At 35.3% G+C, this 17,652-nt stretch overlaps 1 protein-coding gene across 2 annotated transcripts in view; it reads right to left on the bottom strand.

The window, feature by feature from the left end:
- The window catches only part of LOC106467003 (protein-L-isoaspartate(D-aspartate) O-methyltransferase-like), a 39,936-nt gene that overhangs the window by 2,414 nt on the left and 19,870 nt on the right, over positions 1-17,652 (bottom strand). The window contains exons 6-7 of one of the 2 annotated variants that reach the window (XM_022395084.1): positions 10,088-10,173; positions 5,104-5,270 (exon numbers count right to left, since the gene is read on the bottom strand). In XM_022395084.1, coding sequence (XP_022250792.1) covers positions 5,104-5,270; positions 10,088-10,173 — 253 coding nt within the window. Of the gene's footprint in view, positions 1-5,079; positions 5,271-10,087; positions 10,174-17,652 lie in introns of both variants that reach the window. The other variant, XM_013927313.2, reaches the window with a different exon arrangement.

Raw genomic sequence — 17,652 nt, 5'->3', positions numbered from 1 at the left:
TATATATATATATATATATATATATATATACACATATATTTAATTTATTAATCAAACCAGTCATGAATAAGGACTTGTGTAAAATATATATTTTAAGATATAAACAAAAACATTCATTAAACATTAACACAACAGAATTCAAATTAACCAATGCTAACTAAAAACACTTCGTGACAATTACTGTGGGTCAATATTCAAATAGGCTGATACAATAAAAATATTAAATAATGGTTCTTTAAATTCATTTTCAATTGTGAAGTGATACTTTGCAGTTGTACCAAATATATTACTGTGGTGTACAGTCTGTTGATAAAAGTCCACAAACTAAACACTTTGAAAGCATATTTCTTCTAGAGAAATAAAGGCTGTTCTTGTCTAAAAGTTTATTGTAAAGTAAAGAAATTTATTAATTTCATATGGTAAGTTTACCTGGATAACTATGTAATTGTCATTGTTTAACACCTTAGAGGTTTGTGTGATGAAATTATATTCCATAAGTATTAATTGAAGTTTAATATTAGAAGATAGAAAGACTTAATACAACATTAATAAATGTCATTAATAATAAGAACTGACATTATAATTTTCCTATATGAAAATGTATTTCCGATAAGTACTTCCCTCTTCTCCCAAGATTAGCTTTTCCCATTTTGTGCTGCCCTCTATATGTGAACCTTTTTTCAAAACGCATGCCAAAAGCCTTCCACATCCCACTATTGGAACCTAAAGTTCCAATATGTCTCTCAAATAAATCATTGTGCATCAACTTTCCACCAATAGGAGAGCACTACTATCATGTGACTCCCTCTATGCACCACTAACAAACTATCACTTCAAAGTCTGACAGAAGACGTGAGTACTGGAAGATTGTGGGGTGGAAGTGTGAGTGGAGGGAAGTACCTATCGGAAATACATTTTCATGTAGGAAAATTATAACTTCTGATACGGTATCTTCGCTCCGCTCTGAAGATTAGCTTGAATCCTACATTGAAAAGGAGGAAGGACTGGTGCGAGGGAAGAATAGGCATATACCCCGAAAGTGTCCATAGGACACCCCTGGGAATGAGAGAAACAGATCGGATGATCTGAGGAGGGACAATGCACCACTTCTGAACCAGGTATCTCTTCGCCATGAAGAGGTGGGATCAAAACATGGTGGAATATGAAGGGAGCACATCCATATGGGAGAGGATAGGTACATAATGTGATCTCAATTAGAGAAACAGATACACTCAATCCCACATAATGAAAGTGGGTGATGGAGGATGTGGCTAGGGCGCATCGGACTGTAGTCAGTAAGTCAACTACATCCAAAACCTCACTTGCTGGGTACGACATCCATGTAAGGACAGGATGAGGATCATACCATCTTCACTTTTTAAGCCCTAGAGTCATGAATGTACATATAATAGTCTCCAGGATGAGCATTGAGTTAGGGACCCGGGAATGTGTCATCCAGTATCTTAAAGAAGTCCATAGCATGCAATCAGCCCCCAACGACTAGAAGAGAATGCCCAGGAGAGAAGTGGAAATAGGCCACGTAGACCTCCTGTAACCCACAGCATACAAGACAGAGTCAAGGGGGAAAGATGGATGACCCAAAACCAGTGGGAAGACTTATGTGATTGGTTTACTTGATCTCCAAAACCTCACTTGCTGGGAACCAACATCCATGTGAGGGTAAGAGGAGGACACCTAATTGGAGGGGGGGAATTGCATTTAAGCATTTCACTTCAGGCATGTGTCACTCATCCGGATGATTTTGTAACTCTTCTACACTGGCAGAACACCACCACCCTACTCTGAACTGAATGGTTATAACAATCTTTGTGAAACCCATTCAGCAGGTTGCCTCCATGGTCAACCAACCCAGTGGCTTGGAACTGGTGAATAGTAAGGACTCCCGTACTGCACTAGAAAAAAAGGGGGGGGGGAAGAAGTGCATTGGAGAGTCCAGAGGGACTGCTACCCCTGAGACAGTGCAATGGGTAATTATGAAATCATATTGTGAAAAGCAGAACATACCGACTTATTCAGTCCAGGCATGATAGGGATGGGCAGTGATCCCCCTTCTGCTTTACCCATGCCGTCCATGGGCAGTACGATCTGGGGCGGGAATTTTTATGAAGCAAACACCACGAGGTAATTCACACTAGTGATCTTGTGAAACACCCCATCTCAAGGATGAGCATGCATAGCCATGCACAGAGTGCATGAATTAACATGGTTTACAGTGTAGGTTTGTGCTTTTGTTTGTTTGGGTATAAATATATCTGAGAATGATTATAGCCATCTACGTGGAACCCATTCAGTGTTCAGAGAGAATACCTGATCAGGCACCACTCACTACAGAGTGGGATACAAAGTGTAGTTGAAGCAAGGGTCCCTGAAAGAAAAGAGAGCATAAGTAAGGACTTACCTCATGTCAAAGCCACACTGAGGTCAGTAGAATAGCTACAGGTGGCAGGCGATACCCTGAGGAAGCAGAAATCATGATGTTGTGCAAGTAGTGGGAGATGAACTTCTGCAGAGTTGTCCACAAGCCCGACTCTAGAATCTCCTTCAATGGCCAATGAAGACGAGAAGCAAGAGAGAAGGTGAGGTGTTGAATTTGATGGGAAGACACGAGAAAGAGAAAATGATGGGAGGGGGACAAGGAGGAATAAACCAACTGGATCAAATGATGAACCCAATTGGTCAGAGTAACATGGGAAAAATCATAGGAAGAGGAAGTTTGCTATAGGATAAAGAGGCATGAACGAGAACCTCGGAAGGAAGCCATGCATGCAATATAACAACAGAGGGCATGAACTGGGCAGAGGAGGCTTTCTGGATCAGGGCGATGGTAGAGATGAAAGATAGAGGGAAGAAAGATAGGGTAAAAGGAACAATGACCCTTGCAAGTCACTGAGGCCTGGTGAGTATCTGAATAAAGGATGAGGTAGGTTGAATGATACAATGCCATGGTGATGTCGAGCAAAAATATCCAATCCACAATGCCCACAAGTTAATAGGAGGAGGAAATATGCCTTAAGGGAGAAGTGAAAAAAGTATCAGGAAGAAATGGGTTCAAACGAAAGTAAAGTAAGGGTATGGAGGACCACATTAATGTCCCAGTCCACAGGTGATGTACGTCTCAGCAGCTGACAGAGCCCAGAAAAAATAGATCAACATGGAAAGGACTGTGGAGAAAAAGACACTGTAGAAAAGGTATGTGATAAGGCTGCCCGAAAACTCAAAATCGAGGAGACTGATGAACTTCTCTCAAAAAGCCAGGTAAGAAATTCTGAGATACTGGCAACTGTAAGCCGAGAAATTCTGAGCCAAGTCTCACGAGTGAAAAACACTTCACTTCCATTGGTAAAAAGCCAAGGAAAAAGGATGAACAAAATGGGCTAAATGAGAAGCTATTCACTGAGAGAATAAGGTTGGGCCTGATCGAGATGGGTGTTGAAAAAACACCCAGATGTACAAGGTAATGGGTAATATGAAGGAAGGGCCCTATTATTGTGACTAATCATGCCATCCACACAGCATCAAGAAAGAGCTGACAAGTAGGACTGGTTGGAATGGGCAAGAAGAAGCCAGTCATCTATGTAAGCATGGAAGTGCAGCCCCAGGATATGAATATGTCGAGGAAAGGGGCAAACCACTCAACAAAAACATATGGAAAGGAAGACCAAAGGGCATGGTGCTAAAAAGGTATACTACCCCACGACGGGCACACTGGAGGGAGTAAAACGGCGAACTACACTACCATGGAAGCTGGGACAGGGTAGGGTTGTGAACAGGACTCGAAACCACACCCGGCTCCAATGGAGACCAATGGGGTAGCTGATGTGAAAAATGGATCACTGTTGAACAGAAGCCACCCGCAACTCCAAGGACACAGTAATCACGTCATACTCGAAACGTCATAAAAATGGGGCCATAAGACGGATCTGCAAAAATATAGCATTGCAACGCAAAATATTCTAAAAAGAAGTGAAAATCAAAATTTCTTCAACCTGCACATGTAAAAGGCTCCAAAAGTACAGGAAGAAATAAGGCACGAACAGGAGATAACGTGCGTTCCATATAATGCTCCATCTCCCCGCGAACAAAGGTCAAGAAATCCCTGGTGGCCAAAAGAGCAGTAACAGACGAGTGATATGCACCTGAAGTGGTAACAGCAAAAATAAGCAAAAAATGCACATCAAACACGGGTAAATCAGATGCTCTCAAATAAAAGTGAAATTAAATAAAATAAAGTTAAACCACTTCAAGGGTAATCAGTGGTCTAAAGAAAGACGTCTGCACACGAGCACTGCCAAGCAAGAAGTGATAGTTCGGTAGTGGTGCATAGAGGGAGACACATAATAGTAGTGTTCTCCTATTGGTGGAGAGTTGACGCATGATGATTTATAAGAGAGATGTATTGGAACTTTAGTTTGCATATAGAAGGCAGCCAAAACAGAAAAAAAACTAATATTGTGAGAGAAGGGAAGGTACCATATTGGAATCTGTATTTTATTAGAAAAAAAAGGTGTCTATACACATATTCTTATTTTTCATAATATTAAATCCATGTACACATTTAGAATAATAAAATCTGTCTACTTGTCAGTGTTTCTTTGTACAATGTCCCATTTTCTGGTTTTAACATTTCACTCCAAATGCACGCCTCTAGCAAAAATTAAATTAAACACAAAAGTTTGTTGCATCCTCAACAAAACTGAAACATAACAATTACGTTTTATTGTGTACAAACAATAGCTTTAAAGTGAAAAATAGTCTAATTCTGTTATGAAAGCATATGCATTGTTTATTTAGTCTGAGACACAATACCTTGGGATTTCCATTTATCAATATTTACTTTCCCTCAAAAGCAAAGATCATATTTTTTTCAAGTGTTTTGGAAAATGAGTATACATTAAAATGCATATGAAAATTTTTATTTCAAGTCCTTTGGGGTTAATTTTTTTATTTATTTTTTCCACTCTATAAGTTACCATACTAAAAATATCTTAAACTTGTATTAATTTTTTGTGTGGACAAAAACCAAACTGTTAAGTGTTAGTTAATGAAAACAAAATTTACATTAAGCAAATGAACTACTTCAACCTTCCAGACCACTGAATTTCCTTGTCTGTCAGTGGAATATAAACTACTCCAATTAGTGAAGTTTTTTTAATTTCTCCATTGGGTAGCTTGTCAATTTGTTCTAACATCTGATTTTCTTTTCCAACAGGTAAGACTAGACGGCCTCCTGGTTTTAGCTGATTCACAAGCTGTTCAAACAAAGAACTGAACTATAACAACAATTATAACAGCAGAAACTATTTAGATTCTAATTACCTCAGTTCATTTTACATTTGAAACAAGATCTTTATCAGTTAAAAGTCATAAATTACGACAAAAACAATCTTAGCAATGTTCATATAACAGTTTTACCAGTTATGGAAACCATTACTTCCTAATATACAAGTATCTCTATCAAAGCATCGTTTATAATATTAGTATTTAATGTCACATGCTTTTATCTTTTATTCCTGCAAGTATATCAATTTTATAATTGAACTTTTCACTTTATTACCTTGCCCTTGTTGTAGATTATTTATGAAAAATTAATTAGTCTATATATCCTTGTTTATTGGGACACTTTCTTTTTATCAAACTAGGTGTTTTCATTTGACATTCCGATTTTAGCAAAATATTTCCATCACCTTTTCATTATAAAAAAAAAAACAATCTCATAACTTATCTCAAACTTACTAACAAATATTTCAATTCTAGATTTCTCTGCAATCCTAATTTCAAAAATACCAATTACTGTAAATTATAACCTTCAGAATTCTTCTAGTAATAACACCTAAAATCTACTTCAATCCAGCAGTTATATCAAAATGTTTAGTAATTCTGTAAATGCTACAATCCTCCATTAAAACACCACAATACTTGTAACTTATAAAACCTACTCTAACTCAAGTGTTTACTGTTAACCCAAATTATTTGCATTAGAGAACTTTCAGATAAAAAACATTAACCACCCATACATACAATAAGCAACAAAAACCACACTCTGTTTTAAAAATAATACATATATTGAAACAAAAGTTTCTACCAATGTCAGATATCAAAAACTAGCCAATCTTTAAACTCCACTTAAAACTTGTATCGTATAACCAATCTTGCACTTAACAGTCACCAACAGGTGGTTAGAAAAAAAGTAATGAAGAACCACACAGAAAGTAATTTCCATGTTCTCTAATTGTTTTATTGGAAAATATACATTAAAATAAAGGTTCAGCTTTATAAAAGAATAAGAAATTATTACACAACATGCATAAAATGAAAAATAACATGTAGAAACTAATATCATATTTTAGTATTTTGTGTGTCCACCCTTTGCAGCTTGTTGTCTTTTTTTTGTATTTTTGAAACCAGTTCCTAACATTCTTTCAGAGATATTCTTATCCATTTCTCAACACACGTATCTTTTAGTTCTGTAATTGATTCTGGTTTCCTTTTGAATAAAACAGTAGCCTTCAAGTCAATCCATAACATCTTGATGAGAATCAAGTCCAGGGACTGAGGTGGCCAATCCATAACTTTGATCTTCTTTTCAGAAGATCAATTGTAGACTTTGCAGAATACTTAGGGTCATTATCCTTCTGGAATATAAACTTCTATCCAATAAGACTTCTAGCACTTAGTAATAAATGAGAGTGCAAAATTTCTTGATATTTTGCAACATTCATTGACTCTTCTACCATACAAAGGTAGCCAGTACTCGAGGAAGAAAGATATTCCCATACCATCACACAACCTCCATTGTATTCAACACTTGTCACAATGAATTTTTCTTTAAATTCTTCTCCTATCATCCTCTAAACACTTGTTTGCTTTCTTAATGAAAAAAAAAAGTTCTAATTTGGATTTTTTGGGCTATAAACTTTCAATGGAAAACTTCAACTGCTTTCTTTTGTGTATTGATTTTAACGTTTTGCAGCTTGATTTTTGCCCATGGACATTCATCTTGTTAAGGTATCTTTGGACTGATAGCTTGTACATTTCTTGATCATCTTTTCTCAATTCTTTTTACAAACTTTGTAGGATTCTTGCTTGGTCTCCCACACATTGAGCTAGTTGCAGTAGTTCCAGTACTGCTTTGTTTGTCAATAATGGTCCATGTAATGCTTCTGAGTAAACAGAGCCTTCCATTTAGTTTTCTGATAGTTTCTTCTTTTCTTTGCTTAGTTGTATTCACTGCCATTTTGAGATCATTTCTGTATTCTTATTACCTACTTATTTATTCTACAATTATTATCAGGTGTTGGTAATAATTAGCAATGAATGGGCTTCATGCAAAATATGTTGATTGCACATATACTTTTTGTGTAAAAGTAGAAATTAATTTTTGCATGTTATTTTCCATTTCATGCATATTGTATGATAATTTATTGCTTTATTATAAAGTTGAATCTCTACTTTAACATATATTTTCCAATAGAACAATTAGAAATGATAGAAGTCACTTTCTTTGTGTTTATTTATTTATTTTTAACTACCTAAATATTTTTGTCAGCGACGATACCTTAAACCAACTCACTCTTAATAATCCTCCCCCAACTTCATACCTTAAACCAACCACACACTTAATAGTCCTTCTCAACTCTATATCTTAACTAACAACAACCTTAACAGTCCTTCTCAACTTTATACCTTAAACTATCCATTACCTTAAGTCCTCCTCATCTTTATATCTTAACTAACAACACCCTTAACTTTATATCTTAAACTAACCAAACCCTTAATCTTTTGCAATGGGTACCCCTGTAAATCCCTTTCTACGCATGTCACTGCGTTACATTCAAAATTTAAATAAACTACTTTACTATCAATGTAATTAACATTATAATGTATGATATAATTCCAAGGTTTATGTTATTTAAGTTTTAATTCCTTTATTTCAAAAGTAACCTTTAAAAAAAATACTTACGCTTCAGTTTTGTTGTCACATGACCCACGAACTATGAAAAATATCAACTTTTGCACTATCTTGACTCAGATAACCCCAGCCTGGTAAATGTATGTCTAGACAATAAGTACATTTACTTGCCCAATTAACAACATATGTTTCAAAGTTCTTTGGTTGAGTTCTGTTGAAACTAGAGATAAATTTTTCCAACCCCTGACAGGTGCCACACCACCTTCTATACTATTTCTTGAGCATTACAAGTCACATGTAGCTACTTGACACATTTGTATATAGTCATTAGTAAGAACTTATTTTACACTATAAGCCAACAGTAGTTATTTTGAAATTGGTGCTCAATTGTTGTCATCAGGTAGATGTAACTGCCGGTAGTATTGTTGGCTGCTTTGTCTATGATAGCACTTACAGTTGTTTCTTTCCTAAATATGTTATAGTTAGAGAGACAGTTAAATTGTATTTAGGTTTTACTTTTATATCTGAGTTAATTATGTGTTATTCATGTTTTAAAATGTATAATTGAAAGATTTAAACATTTTTTAAGTTCATCTCAAACATTGCCCCAGTTCTCAAGGCTTACGATCTTGCACAAATGCGAGATAATTTTGCCGTAGGATTGCACCTCTCTCCCAAAGCCACTGTAGTTTGCCCCAAGGGTGTCACTGATTTGTGTCGAGATGAATAATAAACAGTATAGAACAGAAAAGGAAAATAAAACAATAAAAATTAAGTACATGTGAAAAAAAAAGACCTGAAAATACAAATATCACCAAAAGAAGATCTTTTAACATATTCTCTGCGATGTGCCCCACTGACTTTTAATTATGGACCATGTAACACACCAGTGGGTCACATATTACAAGTGGCTTAACTGAGCTGAGCAATTTAAACATATCATAGTTACCCATATAAATATCAGACACCTGGGTTAATGAAAAAAAAAAGAAATGTGTGGTTGGCACAAGAGTACAAATTATTAATACTACTGGTGGCAACAAACATGTTAAGATAGTCTATGAAAAATTAAAAAGTATGTACATTTTTATTTCTTAATTTTAAACATTTCATTGCACTGTACGTTGATGATAATATCTACAGTTAGTGATATGGTAGAGAAAAATAAGATATAAACATTTACCTTAGAAAGATTTTGATATTCATTTAAGAGGTTCTAGAGATTATGCAAATAAAACTCAAACTGTAAGATGAAGTATTTTTTGTACTTAAAATGAAAACTATTCAGAGTCTGAGTGCAAATAACTACAATAAATAGTTAACATATTTTTAGTAGAAAGATGTAATTAAAACTATATCATTATTTGTGTACAAGATACTTATAATCTTTAATAAAATCTTACCAGTTTTTGTGAGGATACATTAAGAAATCTCAAAGTTACCGTATGTACAGTTGCACACGTATCACTCCCCAGTCCGGTTCCTGCAAATTGCAGGAGACCAATGCAAAAGGATTAATGGGCTTCCTCAATTTCATACCATAACAGTTCTCCTCATTTCTATATCTTAACTAATAGCAGCCTCAACAGTCCTTCTCAATATTATACCGTTAACTAACCATTACTTTAAGCCCTCCTCAACTAACCAAACCCTAAGAGTTCTCTTCAACTTTATATTGTAAACCAACCATACCCTTAATATTCTTTCTTAACTGTATATTATAAACCTATCATACTCTTAACAGTTCTTCAGAAACTATCCCAACTTCATTCCTTAAAACTAATCAGACCCTTCATTCTAACACAACTTTATACCTTAAAACCAACCACGACTACCACACCTACTGTTAATCATACTTGTAATTTACATCAAAAACATGTCTCAAATTTGAGATTACACCTATACCTAGCTCTCTCCCCTCAAATCTTTTAGATTCTACATTAACTCAGAGACATTCACCCTATCCACATGTTCATAACTTACTTTAACCAACTTACTACAGCACCCTCACAAACACACACAGTCATAATCTCAAAACTCAACTTACAAAACAAAAACCACAATCAGAAACCTCCTTATACATGTCAAATTACATCTTAAGTCTTGAAATGTTTAAAAAAAGTATTCCACAAATAACAACATCCTGTCAAATTTCACCTCCTCTGGAACTTCCTTGGCTGCTGCACCAACGTGTATTGCATCATATGGGGCTTCTTCTGGGTAACCTTTCCTTCCATCACCAACTGAAATTGTAAATAAACATTCTGAAGTGTTCTTGCCTATTACAATTGTCAATAACACTATATCTATCTACAGGGCCATCTTAAGAATATTTGAGGCCCACGGGCAAAGCAATATACTAGGGTCCCTTAACCCCCCCACATTACAATTAAGTTTTTCAACTGGAAAATTTGTGGCATTTCATTGCAGAAAATTGCTTTATAATTGGTTGAAACTTCAAAATGTTTAGGCGAGAGTCTCTAGCACTGAACTAATCAATCATGAAGAGAGAAATGGTTAGATGGTTTGTTGTTAAGCACAAAGCTATACAACAGACTATCTGTGCTGTGTCCATCACGGGTACCAAAACCCTATTTTTAGCGTTAAGAACCTTCAGATTTACCAGTGAGCCACTGGAGCATGAAGAAAGACAAACAGACTATTCTGAGGATGTTGCTTTCAATGCACATGAGGAAAAGCAGATTCAACTGCTGCTGTCCCATTGTGCTGTGAAGATGATTCTTTGCAAGTTTCAACCTGGAAAATGATTGCTCCCCAGTACAGGTGGTCACCATCATGCACATAAATATTCTGAATGCGATTTCAACATTGGGAAACACAGATTTCAACTTATCTGAAATGAGTTTGCTGTATATGTCTGGAAGAGTCTTGCATTCTTCATCGTGGACAATGTAGTGCTTGAATTGCTTGCATTCATTGTAATCAAGATCTTCATGATAAGCATTAGCCAATTTTTCACACTTTTGACTACACTCATTACAGTCAATTGTTTTTAACTGACTGAAAAAGGAAAACAGATTTCCAATATTTTCGTAGGAAGGTATGTTTCCACCTTGAATTTTTCATTTTCGTGGAGAAGTATCTGTTTCGCTGATCCATCATAATTGGTAAGATGCACACTTTGCTTTCTTGCACATTTGTCTCCATTGCTATATTTCGAATCTGGACACCTGCTTTTAGCCTTCGCTTCATACTCACTGAATTTGTCTCTCATTTCCTGAAGATAGGCTTTCAGAGACTTGAGGAGATCACTGGCAAAAAAAATATGTTCAAATCTTTTGACTGCAAAATTTTACTTGTTTTGTTCACTCTTTCCAGAAAGTCATTCCAAAGAATTGTCAAAAAGATAATCTCTAGCTTCTCCATTTTCTTGCTCAATCCTTCTGCCTCGCATCTTGTGTTCCACTCGTGATCAGCATCAACTGCAAGGGCATCCAATGCACCCTGAATTTTCTCTAAACCTCCATGAAGAGCAGTGACAACATCGAAATGTGCTGACCATCTCGTGTCAGAGCGACAATTGACCACAATACGATTCTTTCCCAAGGATGACGTCAGAACATTCCAGCGATGTGTGGAAGCTGAGAAAAAGGAATACAAACGCTGAACAATTTCAAAGAAGGAGATGATCTGTGGACCACACTCTGCCGCTTTTACTCCCACCAAGTTCAGACTGTGTTCAGCACAAGGAATATAGATAGCAAATTCATTTAGTTCACGGATTCGTGCTTGCAATCCAGTGTAGCATCCTGACATATTTGAGGCATTGTCATAAGACTGACCACAGCAGTTTGATAACGGAATGTTGTTCTCTTGCAGGAACTCCACAACCGTGTCTGCTAAATTCTTCGCCCCGTGAGAAAAGATGGGGATGAATTTGAGGAAATGTTCCCCCGGCTCACTTCCACGAATGTACTGGACGGTAAATGTCAGTTAATCAATATGCAAGATGTCTGGAGTGGAATCAACACTTACTGAATAATACTTTGACTCTTTGATTTCTTCCAGAATTGCACAAAATACCTGTTGTCCTATTATTTCAATAAATTGTTCACAAATGTTTGTTGATAGATATGATGGGTTCCCCTTTCCAGCATTTCTGTACACTTTTAAATGTTCTTCCAAAAAAGGGTCAAATTCACTCAATAGTTCTAGAATGCCAAGAAAGTTTCCATTTTTTGAGGAGCCAGTAGTTTGATTCTCCCCACAAAATGCCAAACTTCTGGAGGCAAGAAAGCGGATAACAGAAACCACACACTTTATGCCAGTACTCCTTTTGTGAACGAAGCTGATTTAGCAATGCAGAATCCACACAATCACTTTCTTTGTGCTGAATCGAATATTCCAACAGGTACCTCACCAGGTGAGGACAGTAATTTAAAAAATAAATGCCTAGTAACAGCACTGCATTTAGGTGTGGTCATGCATATTCACCTTTATCATGAATTCAAGGAAGGGTGTAGCCAGCAATTTTCTTTGGGGTTGCCAATTCTTCGAGGGTTTCTGGTTTGGGGAAAAATACAAATGAGGAAACATTTATGTCGCCTTGGCTGCACCGCACATGCGTACAACAGACTGCTTCCCTGGTGGAGTCCAGGGGCAAAGTCCTGTTATGGGTCCAGGAAGCTCCTCAAATGTTATGAATTGAAAGCCAAAAGCTTGCCAAAAATTGACCCATTATGTCCTGAGCTTTAACCCAGGCCTATACTGAATATTATATGATTTACAAATTAATTTTTTATAAATATTTGTGTACAGAAGTCATAATGACAATTGTACATTATTTTAAAGCTTATGACTTAAGCTTTCTATAAATATCAATTTCACACTAATTTGCATGATATTTGTATGCAAATTAGGTGATTTTTTATAGTGGTGGTGTTTTTCATGAAAATTTGTTTTTTGGCTTGATAAAGTTGAATGAAATTCACTCTTCAGGCCTAACATGATGTGGCATGAACAATTATTCACTTATTTAGTAGTTATGTGGTGTCATTTGAGCATATTTTGATCAACAAAACCGTAAATGACTCAGTGTGTAAACAAGTGGGTAAGCCTAAGCTCCATTTACTGTACAAACATATGTTAGGCAAACGAGCCTAACATTAGAATGCTTTGAACAGACTAGAGTATCAGTTTTTTATTTTATTTTTGATTTAACTTCATAAACATTAATATTATTATAAGAAATTGTTTTTTTACTTGGCTGGACAGTACGGTACCCAAACAAGTAACAACTAAAATTTCAATGATATTTACCGTATTTTCTGGCTGATCTTGAACCATGCCATGGGGGGAAATTTCGGGTTGTTGAAAAACTTTCGTATTTTTGCTAATAATTAAGCCATGGAGTAATAACACTGGCTGAAGTGGCACTATTTGTTTATTATATATTAGCTGCATACTCTGAGCTGTTTGAGAGTTCATTCAACTTTTAACAACTCTTGAACATTTGCATTAGGACTGCTTGTATTGTATTACATGTATATAAAAATGCAAAAACACAAAAAGTGTTGCTGTGCCAGCAAGGTAAGGAGGCCCTGATTTCACATTAACGCCATTGCTATTTAATAATATGAACCTTAATCTTTATTTTTCAAATTGAATCTCGGGGCCCCTGCCCAGTGTGCCCAAGCGATAAGACGGCCCTGTCTGTCTAGCAAATAATTTGGCAATAAGCCTTAAAACTTAATATCTATTTTACATCACTTGTTTTGTAGTAAATAAAATGCATGAAAATTACCAGAAATATTCAATTTATTATTACTGTTTAGTTTATAGATTGATAGTTACATTGAAGAGAAGGCACTGTTTAAAAATGTATGAAAGGAATTTATAGAATATGATACACACTGTCATGTAATACAGTGATTCTTACTTTTTAGCAGTAATTAGCTTTATACTGCTGTTTTACATTTGTTATTTATATTTCACTAATGAAAAAACTTAGTTATGTATCGATTGTAAGCACTGGGTTACTAACTAACACACACATGATTAATGTCTACAATGACAATTCTTCAACCAAACTGAAGAGTTACTGTATATTATTCTGTAATTTCCAACTGTTTGCCCACCTAAGTCTTCATGAAATAATAGTTATGCTAGTACTTCTCTAATTAATTGCTCCAGTGAGAGTTTCAATACCATGATCCTTTGCAGATTACTGTGATCATTGAAGTTATAAACTTAAATAAAACTTAAAATGTTAGATGTTACTGGTGTACTGAAAAAACAAAACAAAAAAGGTTAGTATTCCTTTTCTAATAACTTAATCCTTTAGGCCTGTCTTCAGTATTCCATCTAAAAAAAAATGTCATTAATAGACCATCTTTCATGGGAAAACACAACAAACTGGTACACTCCTTTCTAACACAAACTTAAATAATATTCCAGAAATGGCATATAATTAGCAATGAATTTGGGTATAAAATAAACCAGTACAAATAAACATTTAGATATTATGTATACCGACCAACTTTCTATATAGAAAAAATCTTATTCAGTAAATGCAAAGAATATTTCAGAAAGTGTAGAAGTCCTGTTAGAGAGGTCTAGGGGATGTTGCCCCTGGAAAAGTTTTTAAAATTGAAGTGCTTTTGGAGCATTTTAGGAGAAAAATAAAGTGGATAAAAAACACAATACACTCATAATAATAATAAAATATATAGTTTTGATGTCTTATTACTGGATTTCTATTTCAATTTGTATGACTTGATAGTAATCACAGTGGCACCAACTCTTTGGAGCATATCTTATAATTATATAAACCCATGATGCTGATGACTTCTGGTGTTTATGTTTAATCAGAACATCTGCAATTGTCAACAAAATGGCTAAGCCATTGTTTATTTTAATTTGTTGCATATTGTGAGTTCAGTATACAAACTAAGTAGAAACAGAATTTTGTATTTTAAAAAAAATTTAAATGAAGTTTAACAAATATTTATTGTAAAAATAATGGAAATGAATGACCAAAAATAAAAAATTAACTAGTACAAATGGTAATTAGGAAAGTGGTAGTAAAAATTGAAAATTATATCCAGAATTCAAACCAATTGTAAAAAATATTTTAAAGGTGTTAACTACCATTCAACTCTTGTTATTTGTATAAAATAACTTCCATACACATTTACAAACATAAGTTAAACATCACAGTATAATGGACTATCGTGATTTAGCAATTTGTAATATATTTCTATTCTCCCACTGCTGCAAGGGGTATATCATAATTATCAGTGAGTATATTATCAGTAATGGTTCCATATGCACAGCCAATAATAAAATATTTTTCACCTTATATAAAAACCTCTAGTTCTTTTAATATTTTCAGCTTGCTTCACCTCAATATAATAAAGACATCTTCCTGCACCCTATAGGCAACATTATATGACACACGATCACTTATTTGCCAATTCATGTTTGTGAGTTGGGTAAGAACAAGATATTGGGATCAACCCTACCATGGCCCACCTATTAGTAATTGAGTCAGCTAAGTTGACGTCAAAAACAGAAAGAAAATTAATGAGTTCCTTTCTGCAGTCAATTTTAAAAGAATCATTTATCCAAACAAAACTTTTAAACCACCATGAATTGAATCAATTACAACATTTCCTTCTTGTTTTTTACATTGCAACATTCTTAACAGATAAAAACTGTCATATTACCTCCATGTAAAATTGCATCAAAACCAATCATTAAAAGCAGATTATAACTACTTTTAGCTTGGTGACTGAATTAATTTTACATCAGTGAAATAAGTTGCTAATTGAATTAATTCATTAATTTTACCTCATTAAGTTAGACTGGTGACTGAAATAATTCATTAGTTGGAAAGTCTGGAGACTGAACTACTCCATAACATTTTAAGTATGGAGATTGTTATAACTTATATAAATTATTTTTTTTATACTAGGATAACTTAGGTGACTGAATTCATTTAATATTTTATACTGGTGAGATAAGTATACTCACAAAATTAGTTCTCAATTACTTTTTTTTAATTAGCAAGATAGTTGTGGTGATAGAAATAACACACTTATTTTTCACTACTAGGAGGATAGATTTATGTGAATGTACTTCATTATATCGAAAATGTACTTCCAATAATGCTTACCTACTTTCACTCTCTCACTCTTCCTCCCCACTATGAGCCAATGTTAGAGACTGCTGATTGAGTCAGTCTTGAAAAAGTGATAACATTATCTGAATGAGGTGCTTATATACAGTATCGAGAGAGAGGGTGCATTGATGTAGGTGGAGAATGTCACAAGATTGCCAAGAGCAATTAAGTGACGAATAAAAGACTAGAGCAAGAGAGAAAAAATCAGACCAATGCTTAGATAAGCAAAGAAAGGAAACACTGGCAGTTGAGTAATAGGTGTAGTGTGAGAAGAGGTAAATATTATTGGAAATACATTTTTGATTTAAGAAAATGTTAACTTGCCTTACACAGTAAGTTATCTACAAACTTATGGTTTAGTTTTTTTACATATGGAAAAACTAAGAAAGAAACAACTTAGTGAAGGAGTTTTTATTTCTAAAAAGTAACACTAATTGAAATTGGTTGCCAGATTATGTCTTGTGTAAATTTAAGAAAATGTTAACTTCCAAAACATACTTATTTCATCTCACACTACAGCTAGACTCCCATATTGATAAGGTGGAGGAGCTGATGAGAGCATTATCCGTACAGAAAGCATCTGCATAGATCATGGGCATGCCAATAGAAGATTGGCACTCTAATGGGGGAAACGCATTACATCCAGAACAGGCATGCTCTTCCCCCGGAACTTAATTGATGTACTGTAGGTGGAATATCACATGATCTATCATCATTATTGGCCAAGCTTTAACCAGATAGCCGAGGTTCCACTGCTTGGGGGTGGGAATTATAGGGCCATGGTCCCTATATCCAATGTTTGTGGCTGGGGCAATTGGACTGCAATATATATATATATATATATACATATATATATATATACTTGTGAATGATGTGTTTCGAGCTACCAAAATCACGACAAGAAGGTAAGCAACACCAAAGTGGACAAACCTTCTCCACAACCTGAAGAGTCCAAAAGGCAACACCTCAAACTCGGAATGTCAGGATCAGGTATGCCATATTCAACCTGAGGAAGCAGAACTCATTTGGACTGGAATTATGAGCATCCATCTTCACTTTTCAACCGAGTGAGCAAGGTAAATTCTTCTTGTCTCCAGAATTATGGGAAGGATGTGGAACAAATTGTGCTCAACCAAGGACCCAGGATGAGACCACTCTGCATTCAGAATTACAAGGAGACAATATGAATAATGTACTGAACCAATATTGATATAAAAAAAAAAGGCCAAGCTCAAACCAACGAGATAGTCGAGCATAATATCTGAACTGGTATTATGAGTAGGCTCCCACATGGGCTACCAACATCTGGGGAAAAAAATCCACGGACCTGGGCAGGAGGGCCCCCAACTTCGCCCTCTTCTTCAAGAATGGAGGAATTCACTTGAACACTCTGGGGGAAGAACCTCTGTCCACCACCTCTGTGACTGAAAACCAGATGTGGCAAGGATTCCCTATCTCCACTAGTAAAATCTGGAGAGTGAGGCGCATTGGGGAGTCCTGAGGAACAGTGCAATAGGTGAACCAAGTTTCCTAAACTTTTAAAAGCAAACTGACCCCGATTTATTCAATCTAATGATCA

This window comes from Limulus polyphemus, unplaced genomic scaffold, assembly GCF_000517525.1.
Source record: "Limulus polyphemus unplaced genomic scaffold, Limulus_polyphemus-2.1.2 Scaffold2456, whole genome shotgun sequence".
NCBI lineage: Eukaryota > Metazoa > Arthropoda > Merostomata > Xiphosura > Limulidae > Limulus > Limulus polyphemus.
Note: the sequence above shows the minus strand (reverse complement) of the source record. Positions and strands in the feature narration are given on the sequence as shown.